The sequence below is a fragment of the Dipteris shenzhenensis genome, chromosome 22, assembly GCF_047967505.1.
Source record: "Dipteris shenzhenensis isolate YYH24624 ecotype China chromosome 22, Dip_SZ_1.0, whole genome shotgun sequence".
Classification (NCBI taxonomy): Eukaryota; Viridiplantae; Streptophyta; class Polypodiopsida; order Gleicheniales; family Dipteridaceae; genus Dipteris; species Dipteris shenzhenensis.
The window spans coordinates 44,519,937-44,543,652 of record NC_141617.1 but is presented as its reverse complement, the minus strand read 5'-3'; the positions used below and the strand labels follow the sequence as shown (position 1 = coordinate 44,543,652).

Here is a 23,716-nt window from a genome sequence, read left to right as displayed (position 1 = left end):
TTGGTCACCACATGATGTAGGCCAAAGGGGACATTATCTCAGGGCCCCCATCTTTATCTCTGTATACCCTCACTGCTCATTTTTGGAGGGATACCTTTTCAGGAGGGCTCATCTTTTCTCTGGACCTATCTTTTCTTTGTCCCTACCCATGAGGCAACCCCTGACATGGCATGAGAAACTGGACCCATGATGTACCAGATTTATCCTTGACCAACAGGAGGGATAGCCCTTGAGGAGGGTGTGTATGTGTGTTCAAGGTCCATCTCTCTGTCTATGTGTCTATAGTCATATGTCTTTGACACTCTGTTTATCAGTCTATATGCCTCTCTTTTGTGGATTCGCTACCCACATTCTCTTGGCATTTTCTGTCTATGTCCCCATTTATCTTCTATCTGACAGTCTCTCTCTCTGTGGAACCACTCTACTGGCTGATTGCCTCTCTCTCTGTCTGTCTATGATCCACTCTTGTCCCTACCCTTGTGGACCCATATGAGGATATCACTTGAGGAGGGGTGTCTCAGAATTTTTGTCTGTCATGTCTTATGTCTTGTCTCTCAGTCTATAGGTCTTCTAGTCTTGTCTTTCTGTCCTCCTCCTAGTGTCCACTTAAGGAGGGTGTTGGAAATAAGTGTCCCACTAGGAGTCCTATAGAGGGCCCTAAGTGTGTTAGTATAGACTAGAGTGCATGTGAGTGACATGTGGCACCTACATTAGTCCCATATGCACTATGTGCTTCTTTCTTTGTACTTTCACCCTACATATTGCAGGGGTCACATCATGAATAGTACATCAGCTTGCTCCATTCATTTAGCACTCTCTCCCATGACTTAGTTTCTAGACTGATACCATGTCAGATTTCTAACATATGCTTATGCTTATGCATGAGCATAAGAGAAGCAGACATATGCTTATGCTTATGCATAGGCAAATACATATGCTTATGAAAAGAGATTGAAAGAGGGGAAAGAGGGGGAGAAAGAGAGAGGAAAGAAGGAAAAGAGGAGAAGGAGAAGGAGACATATGCTCATGCTTATGCATGAGCATATAAGCATAAAAGAAAAAGAGAGAAAGCTTAAGCATAAAAGAAAAAGAGAGAAAAAGAGATTGAAAGAGAGGAAAGAGGGGGGGAAAGAGAGAGGAAAAGAGATTGAAAAAGGGAGACATATGCTCATGCATAAGCGTAAGCATAAGAGAAGGAGACATATGCTCATGCTTATGCTTATGCTTATGCAATGGAGAATGATGACATATTGGTCCTATGCACCGTGGGTGTTATCATTACTGTTATAGCAATGTTTGAGTTGTTGGAGTGTGATGTGGATGATGAGACCGATGATGAAATGATGCATGCAAATTTATTGATGGAATGCATGGCCCATGGTGTATTAGCCTGACATGATTGGATTGCACGTCAAAGACATGAGCGTAGAGCTTGTTGGGCTTATCCTAGAATGCAATTATTCATGGAGCAGGGACTTCTAGGTAGCTACTTGAGTAGAATGTTCAAAAATAGACTACAGGTCAGCAAGGATACTTTTGAGTATCTTGTAGCTAAACTAGGTCCACAAATGCGATGAAGAAACACAAATTTTCGCAAAGAAATATCTATCGAGAAGCATACTTGTGTGGCACTACATCGTCTTGCTAGTGGCTCCAATTTGGGAATAATAGCTGATTTGTATGGGGTGTCAACATCCTTTGCACAAAGTACTGTTTTGGACTTCTACGATGCGCTAGTCACATCTGGATTGTATGATATGTATATAAAGTGGCCAACCATAGAACGAATGCAGACGCGTTTCAAAGCATTCAAGGAATACCATATGTGGTTGGGGCACTGGATATACTGATCATTGCCCCAAGAACAAACCATGAAGATTATTTCAATAGGAAGGGGTTCCACTCAATCATTCTTCAACTCATTGTGGCAGCTGATTGTTCAATTTGGGACTACGATATTAGGTGGGCAGGTTCAATGCAAGATTGGAATGTATTTAAACGAACCGACTTAGGACAAAGATGTGCAAATAAGGGTTTGGGACAGTATGGCTTACTTGGTAATTTTGCCTATCTTGGACAGTACTGGATATTACCTCCTTTCAAGGAGAGTAAAGAAGGTTTACCCATGGATCAATATTATTGGAACTACATACAGTCAAGCATTCGAATGCTGGTCGAACAAGCATGTGGAATTCTTAAAGCTCGGTTCCGTAAATTGTTGAAGTGATGTGATATGGTGTTACGGAATGTCCGAGAGATGGTGGGAGCATGCCTTATGTTGAATAACATGTGTATTGTGCACAAAGATAGTTTTGATGATGCATGGATATGCGAGTGCATGCGATGCATTGCTCGAAGTGGTCCGGCAGAAGTAGCAGCATTAGTCAACATTGACTCAACAAAAGTGGACGGACAAGTGTGTGAAGGGGTGGCGGAAAGACCTGTGCCCTCAAGTTGGGCGTAGCCTGGGCACCCTAATTCACCTTGTTTGTTTGAAACAATGCAGACATTAGAAGGGCTGGATTGGCGGGTGGACGTTGCCCTCTCTACCTCCTCTTCCCAGCGCACGCTTCGCCCATCTGTGCTTCTTCGTCTGGTAAGAAACGCTCCAAAATTTTCTGCTCTCATGCTTCACAATCTTCTCTTGTTTAGACTTTGTACATCCTGATCGAACATCAGCATCTATTCAGAAGGAGCGATCATCCCGATGCAACGCTCCATTTTAGGAGGGCATTGTGCAATCTTTAGAAATTCGCTCGAACGGGAATTAGGAGACAACAGTACTCACTACAAGAGACGTGTTTTTCATGCCTTATCCGGAGCACGATCGTAACTTTATACTTTACCTTGATTTCATTACAGCATTGTACAATGGCCTGCGAAAGCAAGCCAAACTAGTAGAGATAATCTTCTTATTTTCCAAAATCCAGGTGGAAGCCTCAGTAAGGGAAACAGCTAAATTTTTGATTGCGGACCTAGTATTAGCGAACGTCTTTACGGGTTTTTTACTCAATTTGATTCTAGGTACTTTTGTTTGAAGTCTACTCCCATGGATGTACTTCGGCTCCCATTTTGTAATTAGCTTGTTTCTACGAAGGAATAATCTTTGTAACTGACTCTGAGGTGCCGCCTTTTAGCAGTGGCTTGGGGGAGACTTTGGAATTCAATTAACTTAGAGTGATTCTCCTTGGTCTTTTAAATACGCGCCTACACCTTCCCCTCCTCTCTTTTTTGACGACTTAGTCTTACCCACCCACAGCCCCTTGAGCGTAGGCCACAAGCCTTGGAGGTGATCCTATGACTTTCTAGCACGAGTTTTAATTGTTGAGATTCAGCATCTCCAGGCGTGGCCAGCCGACCAGCCCCCATGCAGCAAGGGGGGCCAGAGGGGGTAGGCTGGCCGACCAGCTGGTCGGCCCAGTTGGCCTGACCGACCAGGCTGGTCGGTCCAGCCAAACTGGCCGACTCCCCCCCTTGGCCTGCCCTATAAAAGGGCCTCCTTCCCCTCATTTCCTCTATCACTTCTTGCAGCTCCTCAAGGCTCCAGCATACAGCCTGCTCCTGACCATCCCCTCAGAGTCCCCTCTCAGCTGCTCAGTTGGCTGCCCACACTCCCGCAGCAGATCTTGCCTCTTCAGGGCTCTTGCCTCCCCGCTCCAGGCCTCTGCCTCTTCGTTTCAGGCTTCTCCTGCCTCCGTGCTCTCAGGCTTCAGCTTTCTTGTGTTCCCCCCTTTTTCTCTGCTTCAGTTCAGCCTCTCCTGCAGCTCCTGTTTTCTATCTTATTCAAGATATCTTGTATTTCAGTTGCTGCCCTGGTTTAAGGGCTGATTTACAGCAGATCAGTGGTGGTACATTTTGTTATCTCTAGTGTTCTCTGTGTGGCTCTATAATTTCAGTTTGTTTGCATCTTCCACTGCCATTTTAATATGGTATCAGAGCACCAGGTTACTCTCTGATCTGGGAACTTCTATATTGATGAAGTTGAAGAAGTTTGTCCTCGTCAGCAACTCTCCTTCCCACTGACTACAGAGCTCTCTTCTCCCCTCCCTATATATTTTTTTTGTTTTTTTTTCCTCCCCGATACCCCGGGCTATCAATAGCAGCCTACTGCTTCATCAAGAGCCTCTCCCCCCCTTCCTTCATCGTGCATCGGGTCGGCTCCCGTCTTCACCCGTACGACTTTATTCAAGGGTTTCTGGCAGAACTTATTGGCTCTTGATCTTTGGGTTCGATTGTTGAGATTGGCCCTGTTCTAGACCTTGATCTTTTCACCAGCCCCGTTCTCTTCAGCCCCTTGTTGCTGTCCATTCCCTGTTTTCAGTTATGGCTGATGAAACAAAGGATTCTACTCCGGATCTTCGCGTATCCCCTATGTCCAGTTTCTTTCAAGAGTCTGACAAGCCTGTACGTATTCCCACTCTTCCTACATTTCCAGATGCTCGGCAGTTAGATGGGACCAATTATTCTCTTTGGAAAATTCAGATGGCGTCTGTATTGGAATCTTATGATCTTGCTGAGTTTGTTGATCCCGGGATCCCTCGTCCGTCACCTGAGGAGGAGCCACATGCTTCTCTTATCTGGGATAAATTGAATGCTCGTGTACGCTCGTTCATCTTTCTCAATTGTCAACCAGGGGTTCTCAATCATATCAAGCATCTTACTTCTGCACGTGCTATTTGGGAATTTCTTGATGGCATGTATCTTCGCGTCACTCCCATGAAACGTATTTCCTTGGAAGTTCAGCTTCGTCGCCTCGATCCAACTACTTCTCCTTCCATACGGGACCACATCAACAAAATGCAGAGCATGCATCAGGACATCCTCCATGCAGGCAAGGCTATCTCCTCCGAAGATATGGCTATTACTCTCTTATCTCATGTTATTACTGACAGTCGATATGCAGCATTCTATTCTTCTCTTATTACCTCTGGCCGCCTCAGCACCATCACTTGGGAGGAACTTGTCCCCATGATGATGGATCAGGAGGAACAGTTCACTAAAACCTCTGATGGTTCTTCTGAGGCTCTTGTGGCCCATCGTCCCAAATCACGATCCAAGAATGCCCCGTCCTCTGCCAATAACTCATCTCCTTCAGATCCCTCCAGTGACCGTCCTGCTCCCAAAGGTAATTGCAATCACTGTGGCACTCCTGGCCATTATTGGCGCAATTGTCCATACCGCAAACACAAACGAGCTGACGCACCTCTGGCCGCTGCGGCTGATGCTTCCCTTACCCCTACTCCTGCATTTGTTCACCTTGAGCTCTTGAATTCGGTCCCCCTTCCTGCAGCAGAGTCATTGGCTCTCCATAGCTCCGATGCTCGTGAATGGATTGTTGATAGTGGGGCCTCTCGGCATATGACCCCCTCCTCCTCACTGCTCCAGGATCTCACTCCTCATTCTGGTCGTGTCTGCATCGGCGATAAGCACTCTATTCCTGTTCATTCAGAGGGCTCTCTTGATATTATTCCTGATGGCAAAGGGGGTAAACACTCTTCTCGTGTTCTTTATGTTCCGTCTCTTGGCTTTCATCTCCTTTCGGTTCATCAGATTTGTCAAAACAATATGAAAGTTGAGTTTGAAGCAGCCTCTGTCACCATCCGCGATCGTGCCACCGGACAGCCGGTTTGGACCGGCCATTCTACTAATGGTATCTACAAGCTTGTTGCCCTTTCCTCCCTTACAGGAACCTCTCTTGGCGACCTTTGGCATTATCGGTTTGGTCATTTACACATTGATGCTCTTCATCGTGCTTTCCGTGATCAGCTTGTCCTCGGCCTCCCTAACGTCGGCACTCGCCAAGGTCTCTGTCCCTCTTGCATATTGGGCAAACAACATCGCGAGCCGTTCGCTCATCATGCCTCTCGCCGTGCCACTGTTCCGCTTGGTCTTGTTCACCTCGACCTATGTGGCCCTATGCAGATTATGTCCCTTGGGGGAGCCTCGTACTACATGCTCCTTGTTGATGATTTCAGTCGCTACTCTTGGATCTATTTTCTTTCCCACAAGGATCTGGCTTTCAGTCTCCAGACCTGGCTAGCCATGGTGGAAAAAGAATCCAATCACTCCCTCAAAATTCTTCGTGCTGATAAAGGTGGTGAATTCACCTCTCTCGAGTTTGATCGGTTCTTGAGTAGTCATGGTGTCAAACGGGAATTTGCCAACACAGGTACCCCTTCTGATAATGGTGTGGTTGAACGTAAACATCGTACCGGTGTTGAAATGGCTCGGACCATGCTCACTCACAGTCAACTCCCTCAGTCTCTTTGGGCCGAGGCCATGATGACCGCCATCCATAGTCTTAACCGCTCTCCGACATCAGCAGTCCCAGGCATGACCCCTTATCAGGCTTACTATGGATCTAAGCCCGATGTTTCCCATTTTCGAGTATTTGGCTGTGATGCTTATGTTCATATTCCTAAATCTGATCGTGGAAAGCTTGATCCTAAGTCCCACAAGCTCTTGTTCGTAGGCTACAACTCCGTCTCCACTGGCTATCGCCTCTATGATCCTCGCCGCCGCATTATCTCCGTGAGCAGGGATGTTCTTTTCGACGAGCAGGTCCTTCCGACATCCTCCGACTCTCCTCCTGTTCTTGGAGATCTGTCCGATGCCCCGGAGCCCTCTCTCCCTCCACCTGCCTCGTCCCCCGGTACATCACCTCCTATTCTCTCTCCTCCGTCTCCTTCTCCGGCTCCACCCTCGTCTGCTCCTCCTTTGGAACCCCGCTTGGTACGTGTTCCGCGATGGCTCATTGATACTCTCCGCTCCTCCGGTCTTGAGGATCCCTACTCCGAACCACCCCCTGATGATGGGCCTCGTCGCTCTCATCGCCATCTCCCACCGTCCTCTTCTGATCCCCTTCATGTCAATTATGCCCTTATGTCTCGCATCCTCGCCACTCGTGAGCCCACTACCGTTCCTCAGGCTCTGGCCCAGCCTCATTGGAAACAGGCTATGGAAGCGAAAATTCATGCTCTTCTTCGGAACCACACCTGGGACCTTGTCCCTCGTCCCTCACATCGTTCCGTCATTGGTGTCCGGTGGATTTTCAAAACAAAATACGCCTCTGATGGTTCTGTCGACAAGTATAAAGCTCGGCTGGTGGCTAAAGGCTATGCCCAACGACCCGGCATCGACTATGGGGAGACCTTTGCACCTACCGCCCGGATGAGCACCATCCGCACGATCCTCGCTCTTGCCGCCCACCATCAGTGGCCCATCTTTCAAATGGACGTCAAATCTGCATTTTTGAATGGTGATCTTCATGAAGAGGTATATGTGGATCAGCCGCCCGGCTTCATTAATTCTCGTTCTCCTTTCATGGTCTGTCGCCTTCGCAAGGCTCTCTACGGTCTCAAGCAAGCTCCTCGGGCCTGGAATCAGCGTATTGATACCTTCTTCTGCCGCCAAGGACTTCTTCGCTCTCTGGCTGATCCCAATCTTTATCTTTTTCATGAAGGACAGCTTCATACCTTCATCATTCTTTATGTGGATGATTTAATCCTCACCGGGAGTCATACCAATCATATCCTTGCCATTAAAGTTGCTCTTCAAACTGAATTTGAGATGACGGATATGGGCCTTCTCCATTTTTTCTTGGGTCTTGAGATTTGGCAGACTAAGAGGGGGTATTTTGTCTCTCAGCAACGCTATGTTCAAGAGCTCCTCGAAACTTTCCACATGGCTGACTGTCGGCCCATCACCTCTCCCATGGATCCCAACGCTAAACTCTCTGCTTCTGGGTCCACTGCTTATCCTGATGCCTCCCTCTACCGCCAGCTTGTTGGATCTCTTCTTTGGCTACTTAACACTCGACTGGATCTCGGCTTCTCTGTCGGCACCCTCAGTACCTTCATGCAAACCCCTTCGCTTTCTCATTGGCAAGCTGCTCGACGTCTCCTCCGCTATCTTCAGGGGACCTCTACTTTCGGGCTCTTTTATGCTGCCGGTGGTTCCTCTCCTTCCCCGCTCACTCTCCGAGGTTGGAGTGACTCCGATTGGGCTGGCGACCCCGATTCTCGCCGCTCTACCACGGGCTATGTTTTCTCCTTTGGCTCTGCGGCTATCTCCTGGTCCAGTAAACGCCAACCCACGGTCGCCCTATCTTCCACCGAGGCTGAGTATCGGGCTATGTGTAGTGCCACCTGTGAGGCTGTGTGGCTTCGGCGCCTTCTTCTCGATTGTGGTTTTCAGCAATCCACTTCTACCACACTTTTTTGTGACAATCAAAGCTGTATTGCCCTTGCTCGCAATCCGGTCTTTCATGCTCGGACAAAACACATTGAAATTCAGTACCACTACACGCGAGAGAAGGTTCTTGACGGTACCATTGTGCTCCTCTTCAGCACCACTTCCGACAACGTCGCCGACATATTTACCAAATCTGTTTCTCCTCCCCTTCTCCAACGTCATACCAGCTCTCTGGGTCTTGTGCCACACCCTGGAGCTGAGAGGGGGTGTTGAGATTCAGCATCTCCAGGCGTGGCCAGCCGACCAGCCCCCATGCAGCAAGGGGGGCCAGAGGGGGTAGGCTGGCCGACCAGCTGGTCGGCCCAGTTGGCTTGACCGACCAGGCTGGTCGGTCCAGCCAAACTGGCCGACTCCCCCCCTTGGCCTGCCCTATAAAAGGGCCTCCTTCCCCTCATTTCCTCTATCACTTCTTGCAGCTCCTCAAGGCTCCAGCATACAGCCTGCTCCTGACCATCCCCTCAGAGCCCCCTCTCAGTTGCTCAGTTGGCTGCCCACATTCCCGCAGCAGATATTGCCTCTTCAGGGCTCTTGCCTCCCCACTCCAGGCCTCTGCCTCTTCGTTTCAGGCTTCTCCTGCCTCCGTGCTCTCAGGCTTCAGCTTTCTTGTGTTCCCCCCTTTTTCTCTGCTTCAGTTCAGCCTCTCCTGCAGCTCCTGTTTTCTATCTTATTCAAGATATCTTGTATTTCAGTTGCTGCCCTGGTTTAAGGGCTGATTTACAGCAGATCAGTGGTGGTACATTTTGTTATCTCTAGTGTTCTCTGTGTGGCTCTATAATTTCAGTTTGTTTGCATCTTCCGCTGCCATTTTAATATTAATCTGATACTTTGTTACAAAAACTCCAAGTTGTAGGTGTCCATCTATTGCCACCCCAATCGGGGTAGAATGAAATTTCTTCTGCAGGTTAATCACCACTAACCCTGAGTTCTATGACCTCCTTCATCTCCGTGCGAAATATTGTAGGCTTTGATGGTCGTTCTTAACTAGAAAGTCGATCCCTAAGAAGTAATGTTTCCAAATCTTTAAGGCATGTGTTACTACCTTCTCATAAACGTCATAATAAAGTTCAACATCTTTTAACCTTCTACTTTCATAGGCTACTGCTTGAGCATCTTGGGTTAGAGCAGCTCCAATGCAGTCACCACTAGCGTGGCTGTTACCAAGAAGGGCTTTTGTAAGTCAGGTATGATAAGAACGGGGCCTGTGGTTAAGGCATGGTTTAGCTCTTGAAAAGCCTTCTCCAAATCAATCTCCTCAGCTCTTCTGTCCACACAATGGGTCTATACTTATTATGTTTACCCTTCTCCACCCCTTTAGACAAATCTGGCAGAGGTAATGCTGTCTGGAAGAAGTTCAAAAATTCAAGAAAGGATTTGACTTTGTTAATAGTTCTCAAAATGGGCCTCTCACATACCTTCTTGACTTTCTCATAGTCAATATATGGACACCATTTATCGAAATGACATGTCCAAGGTATGTGAGTTCCTGTTTCAAGAACTCACATTTGCTCTCTTTAGCATAGAGTCTCTTTTTTATGCGTATGGATAGCACTATTCACATATGGTGTCAATGCTCTCACGGAGTATTGCTATAAATCAAGATGTCATCGAAAAAGACCACAATAAACTTTCCTAGATATGGACGAAATAAATATTTCATTATTTGTTGAAAGGTTGTTGGAGCATTAGTGAGTCCAAATGGCATTACCAAGAACTCATAATGTCCAAATTTTGTACGGAAGGCGGTCTTGAGAGCATCTTTTTCAAATATGAATATCTGATGATAGCCCGTTCTCAAATCGATTAGTGAAATACTTAGCTCCGCAGAGACGATCGATGAGATGGTCCATTTGAGATAACATATATTTGTTCTTAATCGTTAATCGATTAAGACCCTTATAGTGCACTCATAGACGCATACTCGAGTCTTTCTTCTTCACGAGTAGCACTGGTGCACCCATGGCGATTTGCTAGGTCTCACTCGACCTAGTTGGAGGTACTCTTAAAGTTGCCGTGCAATTTCATCCTCCTCGATCAAACTTGTCCTATAGGGTTGCCTAAACACAGCTGCACAATCATCTGTCTCATATAGATCCTTCAGAATGGCCCACGCCTCTATAGACGATTTGAATATGAGGAATCACAGAGTCTACCGTAGTCCCTATGATCAATGCCAGGATGCGGGCATCTCTATCCTCCCATGCTTCGAGTTCCTCTCCATCTATTGGTACATGTACTCTCCCTTGTCTATCCACCATATCCTCCGGCTTCGCCTCCACTCTGTTGATAGCTTCAACAGTTTTCGAGCCACTAAATGACTCCGGATCTGCACCTTCCGATAGGATAGTTATTCCCATCTAGTTTCCCGGATTCTCCAAAGCTAGGGATGGTGAAAGAAGGAACTCGACTGGAGGAGGAAGGGAGAGCAGTGGCTAAAGAGGCTTCTTCATCTGAAATTGACATCTCTGCTACTATACCACACATCAAAATCGAAAAGCAAACACCACCATCTGTAGACAAGAACTCTATACACACCCGACTGAACTTGAGTCGCCCTTCCTTCTCGCGTGGGTACAATCCTCTAGTCATGGAAGTCGATTTACAAGAGCCTCGAATCGGGGTTGTCCTTCAGCAAGGTCCGTGCCTTCAAGCTCTCACACTTGTGAGCCTCCATGTTAGAAATTGACCAACAGAGGGTACGCACAGCGGAAGACTGATAGAATAGCCCAGGATCTCACAAAGTGTGTTGTGTGGGTGGAATCACAAACTTCTTTACTTACTGTGCTTCACATAGATGTAAATAGACAATGATCCAAGCCAGATATAGAATCCACCAAAACAATTGATTTCCATCCAAAGCAATGATAGATCCAGAGTCCCGCCAAGATGTGGTCCTTTGATCTTACTAAGAGGTTCTACTACTATCTACCGGATACCTCTAGATCTCTGAGCCCGTGTGGTCCACCTCGAGTGTATGTAGACTCTCTGTCCAGATCTCAGCGCCTTGCTGCCCTTTTAGACAGCCTAGGGTTCAGCCCTGTGTAGAGCTAAGTCTGCAACTCCTTTGCTCTTCCTTTGCCTCTTGGATGTAGGCCCAAGGAAGGGGCTCTGGCTGCTCCTTCTGCTCCAACTCTTGCTGATCGGCTGGATGTACGAATGAAGCACAAAGGCCTCCTTGTATAGGGCCGAAGGCCTCTCAAAATGACTGACTTTTACTGCCTTGCTGGCCGACTCAGCCTGTCCTAAAACCGAGTCCACATGGCCCTTTTATTGGGTTGTGGGGCACCCCTATTTGGGGCTGTGTGTTCACTGCATATAAGTGGGGGCCCAGACCCCCTGTTGTGTGTGCCAGGTGACATGGCTGGCCTCCTCCACCACACCTTTATCTAGGGCCCAAAAACCCCAAACCATTGTGGGTCTGCTGGACGACCTGCTCTCAGCCTCTCCATGGACCTGTGGGGCTCTATAAAAGCAGGCCTCAGGCCTTTATTTCATGCAGGGAGCCCAGCCCCTTTGTCTGCCCTCTTGCTGGCCAGGTTTGCTGGCTCCAACCAGCCTACCAGCTCCATCCAGTGGCCGACTCAGTTTCTGCTGCCCCCGCCATGTCTGCGCCACGTCTACCAGCTCCATTAGCTCCGTACATGCTGTGAGGTGCTGCCCATATGGCAGCCCTTTCCCATGATAGAATTTGCTTATAATAGTGCAAAACATTCAAGTACGGGTTACAGTCCTTTTATGCTTATGTACGGGTTTCAACCTAAGTCACCAGTTCTGGTTGGATTCAAGGGAATAAACAATGATGCTACAAGGATATTCTTGCAAGACATGCAATAAATGTTGCAATTTGCCAAGGAGTCTATTAGAAGTGCTTAGGATTGGGATATATTTTATGCTAATAGACATCATTCACGCAGAGAGTACTTTGACGGAATGATGGTATATTTACATATTCCCAAGGAATCCAAGAATTTAAGTACTAGTCTAGTTCCAAAATTATCCCCCAGATATTGTGGTCCATTCAAGATTATTAAAAGAATTGGAGCAGTTGCATATAAACTAGAATTGCCTCCTGATGTTAAAGTACATCCAGTTTTTCATGTCAATAGACTGAAAGAGTCACTGATCAGCTTGTTTCTCCTCAAGAAATAATAGAAGTTACTGATTTGACTTTTAATCCACACGAACCTGAGAGTATTCTTGAATTTTGTGAAAGACCTATCAGGAATAGAACTATCACGGAATACAAGATCAAGTGGAAAGATCGTGTTGAGAAGGATGCCACATGGGAGACATTATCTAACCTCTAGAACACATTTTCGGGTTTTCTTACGAACTCAGGAGTGAGTTCTTAGAGGAGAGGAAGTATGTCATGTGCACGGATGGGTATCTGACGTGTATAGAGGTACACAAGACTAGCTCAGTGAGCTCAGGAGGGCTTAGGGCTAGGCAGGCTTGATTCTCGGGTTGAGTCGCAAGGGTACAAACCAGATAGAAGTCTCTGCTATTTTTGGTGCATTAGGCCCGAGGCTATAAAAGGGGCCCAGGGGTTCAGTTTTTTGGGAGTAGGGGGGGAGCAAGTCTAGCTCTCTCGTGCAAGGTCTCGATCTTGGATCGTGTTGTGGACGCATGCCTGCATCCTAGCGTAGCCCAAGGCCCAACAGCAAATCCAAGGCCTCTAGTCGCCACCTGGTGGTATGGGACACCAAGCTGGTTGGGAGCTCGTGCCAGTAGCTCAGCTCGCGGCTCGGAGGGGACATCTCTTGATTCGAGATCATTTCTCATCGATGTCGTGGTTGGGTGGTGAGCAACTTGCTCAGATCCTCACGTTTCTTGTTGTTCTTGTGTTTGCTTGCAGGTACGGATTCTTAGGAGCTTTGGGGTCATGTCAGGAGTCCTCTCTTTCTCCTCTCTTGAGTAGATCTCAAGAGAAAAAGAGGGCTTGGCATAATGTTTTGAATGAGATTCTTGAGTTTGTTGCAATGATATCAGCTTCTGCTGAGTATTTTGCATTTGATTGAGCAAACCCTGAAGAACATTCGCATCAATCTGAACCAATTGCACATGTGGTGGAGCGGAAGGTCTTACAGCTTGATTGGGCTGAGTTCCATGGCTAGGAATTGGGTCCATGATGAGAAAGAGGAAATGGAAGGAAGAGGGATTGAAAAGACAATATTCTCCCTTGGAAAGAGAGATGGAATTGCTTGAAATTGGTGAGGAGAAAACAAGATGGAGTTGTAGTAGCGTAGCTAGGATGAAAGAGGGCTGAGAGAGCAATCGTTTGCAGTAGAAAATCAGTCAATTTGGTGAGGTATGGGCAGAGCTATGGGCATGGGAAGGGCTACTTGAAGTAGAGGCTGGATGGCCTGTGCAAAGTGCGTGGAAAGTGATGCCATGCATGGGCTGCATGTCGGTCTAGGCTACATGAAAGGTGTGTGGCGTGCAGGCCACAACTTTCCCCTCCTTTTAGAACTTTCCTAAAAGGGTTGGTGTCCTCGAAGAGTACTTTTAGAAAGTACCTTTCTAAGTCAAACTTAAAAGAAAAGTAAACTTTGCTTTGGGAATAAGTAAAGTAAAGAACTTTAGTTCAAAAGGCATACTTTTTAGAAAGTACACCCACATGCACGCATGCATGTGGACACTTGTTCATTTTAGGACTCATGTGGCAATCCAACTTTAGTTTGCATGTCTTTCCACGCATGCATGTACACACGGTGCATGCATGACACACAACTGAAGTGAAAAGTAGACTTCTGCAGTTTCCACTGCTAATGTTACTTTCCAAGGCATGCAAGCGGAGAAAGTAAGTGCATGTCACACATGCACTGGTACTTTATGAAAAAGGTAGGATTAGCCTGCATGTCCGCTATTCTAACTTTACTTTTCAGAATGTAAACCTACATGCAGCCTCCAAAGAACCACAAACAGCCTTGAAGCATCTAGGCCATGAACCACAAAGAGCCTTGAAGCATGTAGGCCACAAAGCGAGCTGCCTTGTAGCGCTTTTCAGCCCACAAGCAGCCCTGGAACAGATCTGCGACTGTTCCAGGCTGCTCTAGACTTCCAAAACCAGCTGCAACCAGCCCAGCCAGACCTGGAACAGCAGGCGCCTGCTCCAGGCTGCTGTATGGGAAAAAACAGAGGAATGTCTTAGAGCAATTCATCTTCCTTCGTGGAATTCATTTTCCAAGCAAAACACCATTTCAGGATTTCGTTTTCAAACCAGAACTCCCTCCACTTGATGCACTGCATTTGCAAAGTGTAGAAGCTTGCAAATAGAGGCTGGCAAAAAGATTCCCAATATAGCTCCAAGAAATACGAAATTCACAATACGGTTGCAAATTCTCACTCGATGCCCAAAACTCCAAGAAAAACCTCAAGGTTCAAGTGTCACAAATTCTCTAATCCATCCTCTTGCATGCAATCACTCTCAAGAAATTGCAACAAGCAAACATAACCTTCAAAGCTCTAGAACCTAGGAGATAGAGTTCGCTTTGATACCAAATGAAACATCCCCTAAGCTAGGGATCCAGGATCTCCTCTATCTCTGTGCTAACCTGCAAGCATAGACCAATATTAGAATACAAACACAGGGACACATGTGGTATCAGCTAGTGCATCACCATCAAATCGTAGATCCTTCAGGATCACCCCCAAGCTAGAGATCAGGAAACGTTTGAGCGTAGTCCATCCCAGGTAATTACGCATCCCATACCACACAGTCCTATGTGCGTACATATGTCGTTAGGGAGACACGGGCTCTCAACCTAGCTGGATATTCTCAGGAGGCCCCACTATCGAGAGTGCCTCAAGTGAGCAATGGCTCTCACTTATATAGATGTAGGGTGTCGTAGGCGTCTCAAGCCTAACTCCCTTAGTGCACCAAAGGTACTACGTTATCCTAAGTGTCCCAAGGTTAAGACACATGACCAGAGGTTAACCTGACCTCCATACGCTAGCCTAGTTATGTCCATGCATGGACATAACAAAGGCATACATTGAGTATCTTATCAGATGGAAAGATCTTAATAGGATGATCAATCATGGCAGCCAGAGAAGAAAGAAAGAAAGATCTATTAATGTTCGTGGGAGACCGGTACACACCAAAAAAGTTGCAAATACACCTAGGTATCTAGAGAGTTGAGGGAGTGCTCAAGTCAACTCAGCCCCAATTATTTAGATGCATAACTAGCTACTAATTCTATCTTAGATAAATGGCTTGAATAACATTAGTTTAAGATTGAGAGTCTTTGGGTTTAGATTTGAAATCACGAATCAAGGCTTGTCCATCACGATAGACTGCCCATTTTCCAGCTTTGCCTGCATCCTTCACTTTAGCAAGTTCAACATTTCTTTGTTTGAGCTGAGTCGGAGTGAGCTCCTCAGACATCCATATCCGTGTACCTTTCAGCTTGTTTGTCTGTCGGAGAATCTTGGTTCTTCCTGCCCCCTCTGCGAAATAAACTTGTACTTGTGTTCCCTTGTGAGAGATACAACTGATGTCAGTTTCAGCCCATTCTATCTGTGGTATCTCCTTCTTGAGACACGTTAGCTTTTCTTCTTCTGTGTATCCCTCAGTAAAAACATCAACCGGACAGCCAAGGAAAATCTTTTGGCAGCCCCCCAATGTGCAATATTTTCTTATATTTTGCTATGTTTTCCTGCTCTTTTACCTTTGTATAAAGATTTGCTTTGTTGATTTTTTTGCTGGCTATAATAGCCATCTCTTTCTTGGCTGAACTGACCTGAGTGGTAATCATCTCTTTGACTATGGAGACAAGTGTAGGTGCTGGTGGAGATGAGCTGCATTTTAGTAGAACTTCAGCAATTATCTCCTGCTTACCATTATTTTCCATCTCCTTCACTTTCTTCCTGAGAGTTGCTATCATAAGCATGAGCTCTCTTACTTCCTGCTGTAGATGGTAGATTTGCTCTTGCGGGTCTCATCCAATCCTTCACTTAAAGTATAGTGCATATGGGCTGGGTGTCGCTGATGAGGCTGCAATGTCAGAGTACGAGGGCTTGCTGACTCGTGTGGTGGCGAACTGCTTCATCTTAGGGAAAGAGGGGGACTCCATAACGGTAGCCTGTGCAATCTATGGACCGCTTAGCTGAAGCTAACCCCTCAAATTGGAGCCAAGGAATCTGCCCAGTTTGAGGTGTATTAGATCTCTCCCCTTCTGCTTGTTCTGGACGACCTGGACGAATAGGCAACTGTGCTGTACGGACGGTGGCGGTGGCTGTACGACGAAGGATGAAGGTGGCTGTACAGCCTGTACAGGAGGCTGAGGAGCCAGGCAACGGGGGGGGGGGGGGGAGAGAGAGAGAGAGAGAGAGAGATTAACGTCTTCTGGAGGCTTCACGGGCCTATTGGACAAGGTACACTAAAAAACAGTGTCTCCTAAGCATTGTTCAATAGTTTCCCTATCTTTTACCAGGTTGTTCCGCATCACTTTGCTGTCTCAACACCCTTGTGTGATAGCTAGAACATGTAAATTTGAGGCCGAAATTCTATGGGAAGGGGTGACTATAATGAAGGGGGAAAAGGGGGCTGTCTTAGTTTGCATATCTGCTCTCTTTTCTGTGATTCGCATATTCCGCTGCACTTTGACAAGGTCATCCTCCCCATGTCCCCTCCTTATATGAGGGACCCACAAGTGGTGAGGTAACCCTCATATTCTTATTCTAACAACCAGAGCCCTAGATATGTGATTAAGTGCATTGGTATAGCATTGTGTTCCCATGGGAGGTAGAGTGGTTAGATTTTAAAAGGGGCAAAGGCCATGTAAATGAAAAAATGTCTAGAAGATCTAGAGTTGGGATTTTCTCTTGAGAGGGTGTGAAGCATAGTCACAAAAAGTGTTTCGTCATTTCGACATGTTCCGTTTTTTCTTTTAGGGCGAAATGGTTAGGTTTCAAATTGATACTTATATATACAAGGGTAGGGGCAGATAAGATATGTTATTTTCAAGTTTAGAGTGAACAAAGAGAAATAAAAGTCGAGACACATAGAAAGGAAATTCAAAATACAAACACATTTTTTAAATTTATTTAAATTCAAAGTTTAATCTCCTTTCTCAAGTTTGGATAGGTTGCTACTGAAAATATACAAGGACAAGGGTAAATAAGATATGTTTAGAGTGAACAACGAGAAATACAAGTCAAGTCACCTAAAACGAAATTCAAAACTCAAATACATTTTTCAAATTCATTTAAATTCAAGCTTTCAATCTCCTTTCTCAAGTTTCAACTTTTAGACCAACTAATATTTATGGAGTCGAAACTTAAAAGTATATTGATTCTAGATAGATCGGGTTGAGCAAAAACATGTATTTTGATTTGGGCGAAATAGAGGTTTCGTTGAGAGCGTTTTGCGTTTCGTTAGTTTGAGGTTTTGAAAGGATGCAACGGGTTTTCATGTGGCTATGATGTGAAGAGATGTGTGGTACGCTATGTGGATTTTGGGTTAGTTTTTGTGGGAATGAATATGTTATGTAAGTACTGTTTTTTGTTTTTGGGAATGAATACATAGGCTTCATGAAATTGCCCCTCCCACTTTCACCCTTGCTTGCATTTTGTGAATTTAGCACGCGCAGCAAGTGAATAAAATTTTTGTGTTTGATTTCATGGAGATGCGGGATGAGCCGAGGAGGGAGAGAGAGTGTTATGCTCTAGCCGAGATAGCATGACCTCGGAAAGATCGGTGGGCATTTTCCCTTAGATGACCGACTTTTGTAATATTTTATGTGCGTAAATTAAATGGTCAAGGAAAGTAACTGCCAAGGTCCTAGGTGAGGGTGTATTGGCATTGACTAGGTGGTTCTGAGTGCTCAGACCTAGGTGCACCTAAATGTGTGAGAATGCCAAGGGGCAAATGTTCTAATTGTGCCCCAAGAGAGGGGTAAATGGTGTACCAAGCTAAAGGTCTAAAATGTTGACATGCGGCAAGAGGGAACCATCTAGGGAATTGTGGGCTTGTGGATAAGCATAAAGGAATGAAATTATGTATCTTTGTGTGCATGCAATCCACGAGAGAGGCTGGGAGGAAAAATATGATGCCAGCGCCTGTGATTTTGTCTTACCCGTGATTGACGAAACGAAAGAGAGATTTGTGAATTTGCCTTGCCTGTGAATCGACGAGACACAAGAGAGATTAGATGAGGATCGTGAGAGAGAGAGAGAGAGAGAGAGAGAGAGAGGGGAGGGGGGGCGGGGGGGGGCACCACCCTACCCCCTCTGGGGCAGGCCAAAAATTGATGCAAACTAAGCAACAGGAGGATGTGTTGCCTTTCGGTCTTCTTGATGAGTATGATGGATGCCATGAGGAGAAGGTTCTTGAGGATGATGCGTTTTCTAGTCTTGTTGGCTTGTTTGAGGAAGAAGAAGCTTCTTAGGTTGATCCATGCTGTAAGACCACGTGGAGTGGTGAAGATGTGGATACCACAAGGTTGGAGCTTGGCATGTGTGATCACGCTGTGCAAAGTGGTTCTTCTTTGAATTCATGTCATGAAGTTGTTTCTATGATGTCATCTATGTGAGAAGCTTCGTCTTGGGTTTAGGTGGTGATCTAGAAGAAAGGATTGCGACATGTGATACTTCAAATTTCGACATAGATACTTGTGTTTTGCATTGTGGTCTAGGCACTCTAGATGTTGATGATGGTGTCTTGGACGAGGTTTTGGATGGTTCTTCTTAATACGTGCAAAGGTGCAAACTTTTGTAAGTACACTTGTGCCTCTATAGCTATTGGATATGCATTTGTATGTACTTGATGCTTCTAAAGATGTGAATGATGGGCTTTTGAATGAGATCCTAGATGGCAAACAAAGTTCCCAATGGATGAGAATGTGTTAAGAGTTCTCATATTGCTCAAGAAGATAGAGCTTTGTCATGCTCGGATTCAATACTTGAGAATGAGGACTTCCATGTATATTACGAGAAAGAATTGAAGGCATGTCTTAAGAATTGAAGGCATGTATATTATGAGAAAGAATTGAAGGCATGTCTTAAGATGATAAAGGCATTGGATGTAGTCTCTAGAATAGAGGAATAAACACTTGCGGACAGCAGAGGAATTTATCTACCAATGCAATACATGGCTCTTTTGTGCAAAAGCTAGCTACGTGGAGTGATTATGGATTTCTTTTAGATGATGGGTTTCACGATAACTTGTGGGTTGACTTGGATGATATGACCAAGCTTGATGGTGGCTACGGTCAGGCAGAAATACAAGGGGGTAGAAATAAAAAAGTATCTTAAACACTTGCGGACAGCAGAGGAATTTATCTACCAATGCAATACATGGCTCTTTTGTGCAAAAGCTAGCTACGTGGAGTGATTATGGATTTCTTTTAGATGATGGGTTTCACGATAACTTGTGGGTTGACTTGGATGATATGACCAAGCTTGATGGTGGCTACGGTCAGGCAGAAATACAAGGGGGTAGAAATAAAAAAGTATCTTCTTTATAGCTGCTGATCTGGGCTCAAAACACCTCCAAAAGTTCTTGTGCATCCTCAACATTTTAGGGGTCTTGAGCGCTCGCATGTCAGGCATTCGACTCTTGGTTGTATGGCTGTAATTTTCCTCTTCCCATGACATCCGTGAGGCCTTTGAAAGCAGCCCAAGAGTAGGTCTTCTATGATGAAGTTCTCATCTTCAACCAAGTGTGGGCATTGTGCTTGCCATCATAAAGGATCTTGCCCTCATCATCCATTGGATATAATTTGGAATATCCTTCCGATGTTGACAGCCAGTCTTCCTGCTCATTATGATCCTCGGTCTCTTCTTTGTCATGTCAATATATCTTTCAAGTCTCTGCCAGGTACTTGCCCTTGCCAAAATTTAAGAAAGTCAATTCAGCCCTGACCCCAGATTGTAGGAGTCTTCACTACAGCCATTTGGCACATCCCAGCCTCGTGTGGATGCTTTTGAAGAGCCTTTCCCCCTGGCTACTATTTCCCAGCTTTACAGTCAATTGGGCCTCAAAGTCAATCAGACAAGATGCGCTACATAATAGAGTCTAGATGAACTCAGGTGCAGCCTGGACTTGTTTATGTCGGAAGGAGGTCATATACCACACAAGCACAAGGTTTCACGGGGTCAGTGGGACAGTGGTGATGCCAATGCTGCACTATGCTTTTATGGCAGCCTCTATTCCCTGCATGCGAATCATCAATTGATTGAAAGACGTCATCCACTAAAAAGATGACGACGGATATTTGTCTGAGGCTACCCATAGGAAAGCTCATGATGAGCTGCTCACTAATAGGCCTTTCACAAGTGGAAGGCCTAGTTTGGTTGCAAACATGCTGCCTGCCATTTGTCATCTTGGTGCCTGCAATGAAGCCCCCATGCTTCAGGGTTCTGTGGTGCCCTACCAAGAAGAATGTAGCATTATCATGTCCTATGGGATGAACCTCTTGGAGAGGTGGTTGTTGGCCTTTGTCCTTCATGATTTTCAACTCCTCTGGAATCCATGGTAGTATGCTTGCCACACCACCACATGTATCTTTGTTTTGGTCGCCTTAAATGGCATTTGGATGTGCATCTTTTCATCATCTTGCATATGTACATTCTCTTTCTGCTGTGTACAAATATACAAATGCAAAAATGCTTGTGCTCACCACCATCATCACTATGCCCCTCTTGCGTGTTGCTATTTGAAGCTCCCATAGCAGTCATTCAGTCATTAACCTTTTGTTGTTCATTGTCTTTATAATTAAGGCTGTCCTTTTGATGTCCCACCATGCACTCTTTCACACACTATCTTTAGTATTAGCAGCTGTAATAAGCATACACGGATTAGTAGACCTTTGTAGTGTATGCTCCTGAATTGCAGGGCTGTGCGATCTTATGTTCTGCAAGAGATCTGCATGCATGATGCTTTGCTGTTGCAGGAATGCACCATTGCTGTGTGACCCATGAGCACTGCTTGTGCTAGGCATCTCAATTTCAGATCGCTCTCTTATGTAGGTTTGTGTTTGGCAATCATGTGAGAATCTAGGAATCAACTTGGGTAGGTCATTGAAAAGTGTTCTGAATCCACAATGCCTATGCACATGAATAACGGTTGCTTGCTAAAGAAATTAGTTAAAGTTCATGTTATAATGGCCTTGAGTATCAATAGGTGTTTTAGAAACGTTTGGCTGTTCTTTGTGCAGAAGCTAAGCGATGGTACGGTGCAGCTGCTGGAGTTAAACCGTGAGAGGTATCAGTTGAAACTTGATACTCACATATAATACACTTGAAAACGCATAGAGGCCTCTTAGTGTACTTTAGAGGTAGCTTTTAAATATTGACAGTCAACAGACTGGTACCAGTCAACAGACTGGTACCCAGCTGAATGTAAATGTTAAGACTTACTTTTATTTGCTTCCTTTTGCTCTATTGCTCGGGACTTTACAAATGTGATGTGCTTCCTTCTCAAAAAATTGTACTGCTGCACTGCCTTGCGAGCACATGCATGCACATGGACACAAATTTTTCCATGCAGGCTTGAACACCTTAATGGCTAGAGTTATGACTCAAAGAACTAGGACTTAGTGATGATGTTTTGTTCCTGTAAGCATCCAGATGTTCTCAAAATGTTATTTGTTGTGCAGTTTTGGACATTTAAGGTATGCAGTTGCTGAGTTGTCACTGGAAATGGAGTCTATAAGAAGCAATGCTGCACAATTACAGACAAGGTTACAGGCGCCCACCAAGGTGGTAGATTTATAACATGATTTTTCTCTCAATTGCACCCTATCAGGTCTTCACAACTTAGCATATTTGTAGTGCCATGCCTCGATGCAGAATATTGTAGCTAATTGCTTGCCATACTGAATAATATGTGGTTCAGTACTTGCTTGCAGAGAGAGAGAGAGAGAGAGAGAGAGAGGGAGAGAGAGAGGCTTGTAAATTTTAATGTTTCCATGCTTAATACTATGGACTGTTCATTATGGGCTTAAGAGTCAATGACTAGACATTGCCTTATTGTAAAATATCAACTGCTTAGCAGAAAAAATCTATAGGAGTGTAGTGCAAAGTTTTGAGCTTCTAATTGTTACCTAGCCACAACTCACGTATGTTTGGGATGATGATGTAGGAGATGGTGATAAAATAGAGTTTTTTTTTTTGAGGAAGAAAGCCAAGGGTACGGGCTAATCAAGTTGAGAGATGCATTTGTAGCATTGTTTTTGTCCATATATTTTGCAATCTTCCGTGTATCCATTTGCAATGCATGCTTTTGATGGTAAAGGAGTACTATAGCGAAAGCTTTTTCCCTTGGCGGTTCCTTCTTTACAATCAAGGTTGTTAAGAAATGGATGAAAATTGTGTTTTAACTTGGATATCCTTGATCCTATGGTTTATGATACACAAACAAGTTTTGCTTCCTTTCCAAAACACAAAGTTGAATGAGACTTCATGCGACGTTCGTCTTTCCTTTGGCCAACATTTATCCTTCCTTTGGCCAACATTGCAGGCAAAGAAAGGCAATCTACAAGATGTGGTTAGAATCTTGCATCAAGCCTTGCAATAGTAGTTGAAGGGTTGTGTGATTTACCAAATGTGCTCTAAGCTTAGTCCTCATTTGTGTTATACAACACCACTTGGCGCGAAAGATTTTGTGGACTTGTAGCTCCAATTGAAAGACTTGCACGAACAATAACAAAGATCACAAAAGAATGATGATGAGGGTTTTCCCTCAAAATAATAGACAAGGGAGGCCTTCTCAGAATAAAAATTAGTTGAAGATGGGAGATTTTTGGCACTCTAGTTGGAAAACCAATTGGAGGCAGGGAAGAGAGGGGCTATGCGGATAATAGCATTAGATTAGGGGTCAAAAATAAACTCCAGCACTTGTTTTGATGATAGTTTTGGTGATTTTTTGAAGTTCCCACTTTGAATCTTTGGCAAAGTTTGCAACAATCTTTTTTATACTTGGAGCAATGAGATTTTAATATGTTCTTAAGGCTAATGTCAAAAAGTATATGTGGCATAGGGAAGATTATTTCAAAAGTGATGGTGCATGAAAGTTGATGCCATGTCCTTGCCCTATGCAATAGTTTACCTCATCTAGGCCACTTTAGACGCTTACCCTATGAATACTTGATGGCTAACCTATAAAGAAAAATCTAGCAGCCTTGAAAAAACCCTCAATGTTGCTTAGTGATGTCACTAAAAACCTTGCTACATAAAGCAAAAATTGCGTCACTCAATGGTGGCTCAATCAATTAGATGCAAAGGATTTCTCATAAAAATGCATCCAATAGTAGTTAGTGATGCCAAATTGCAGTGCTAAGTATGTTATTAAGACAAAATAAAGCATCACTATGCAATGTACACAACAATTGCTAACATTCTCTTATGCCTAAACCTTATAGCAAGATCGAAGCTTGAACTTGCAACATCTACCTATCCTCGTCTATCTCATGCGCCCTCTTGGAACCTAAACCTTATAGAAGGATTGAAGCCCTCCACTTTT

The 23,716-nt window shown here is 45.0% G+C and overlaps 1 protein-coding gene across 1 annotated transcript; it reads left to right on the top strand.

Moving 5' to 3' along the window:
• The first annotated feature begins 2,251 nt into the window (after positions 1-2,251).
• LOC147888155 (uncharacterized) lies at positions 2,252-22,293 on the top strand. Its single transcript, XM_087393911.1, has 3 exons — positions 2,252-2,596; positions 21,411-21,457; positions 21,852-22,293. Exons 1-3 carry the CDS (start codon positions 2,501-2,503, stop codon positions 21,967-21,969), a joined length of 261 nt encoding a protein of 86 aa, XP_087250037.1. The 5' UTR covers positions 2,252-2,500; the 3' UTR covers positions 21,970-22,293.
• The last annotated feature ends 1,423 nt before the right edge of the window (positions 22,294-23,716 follow it).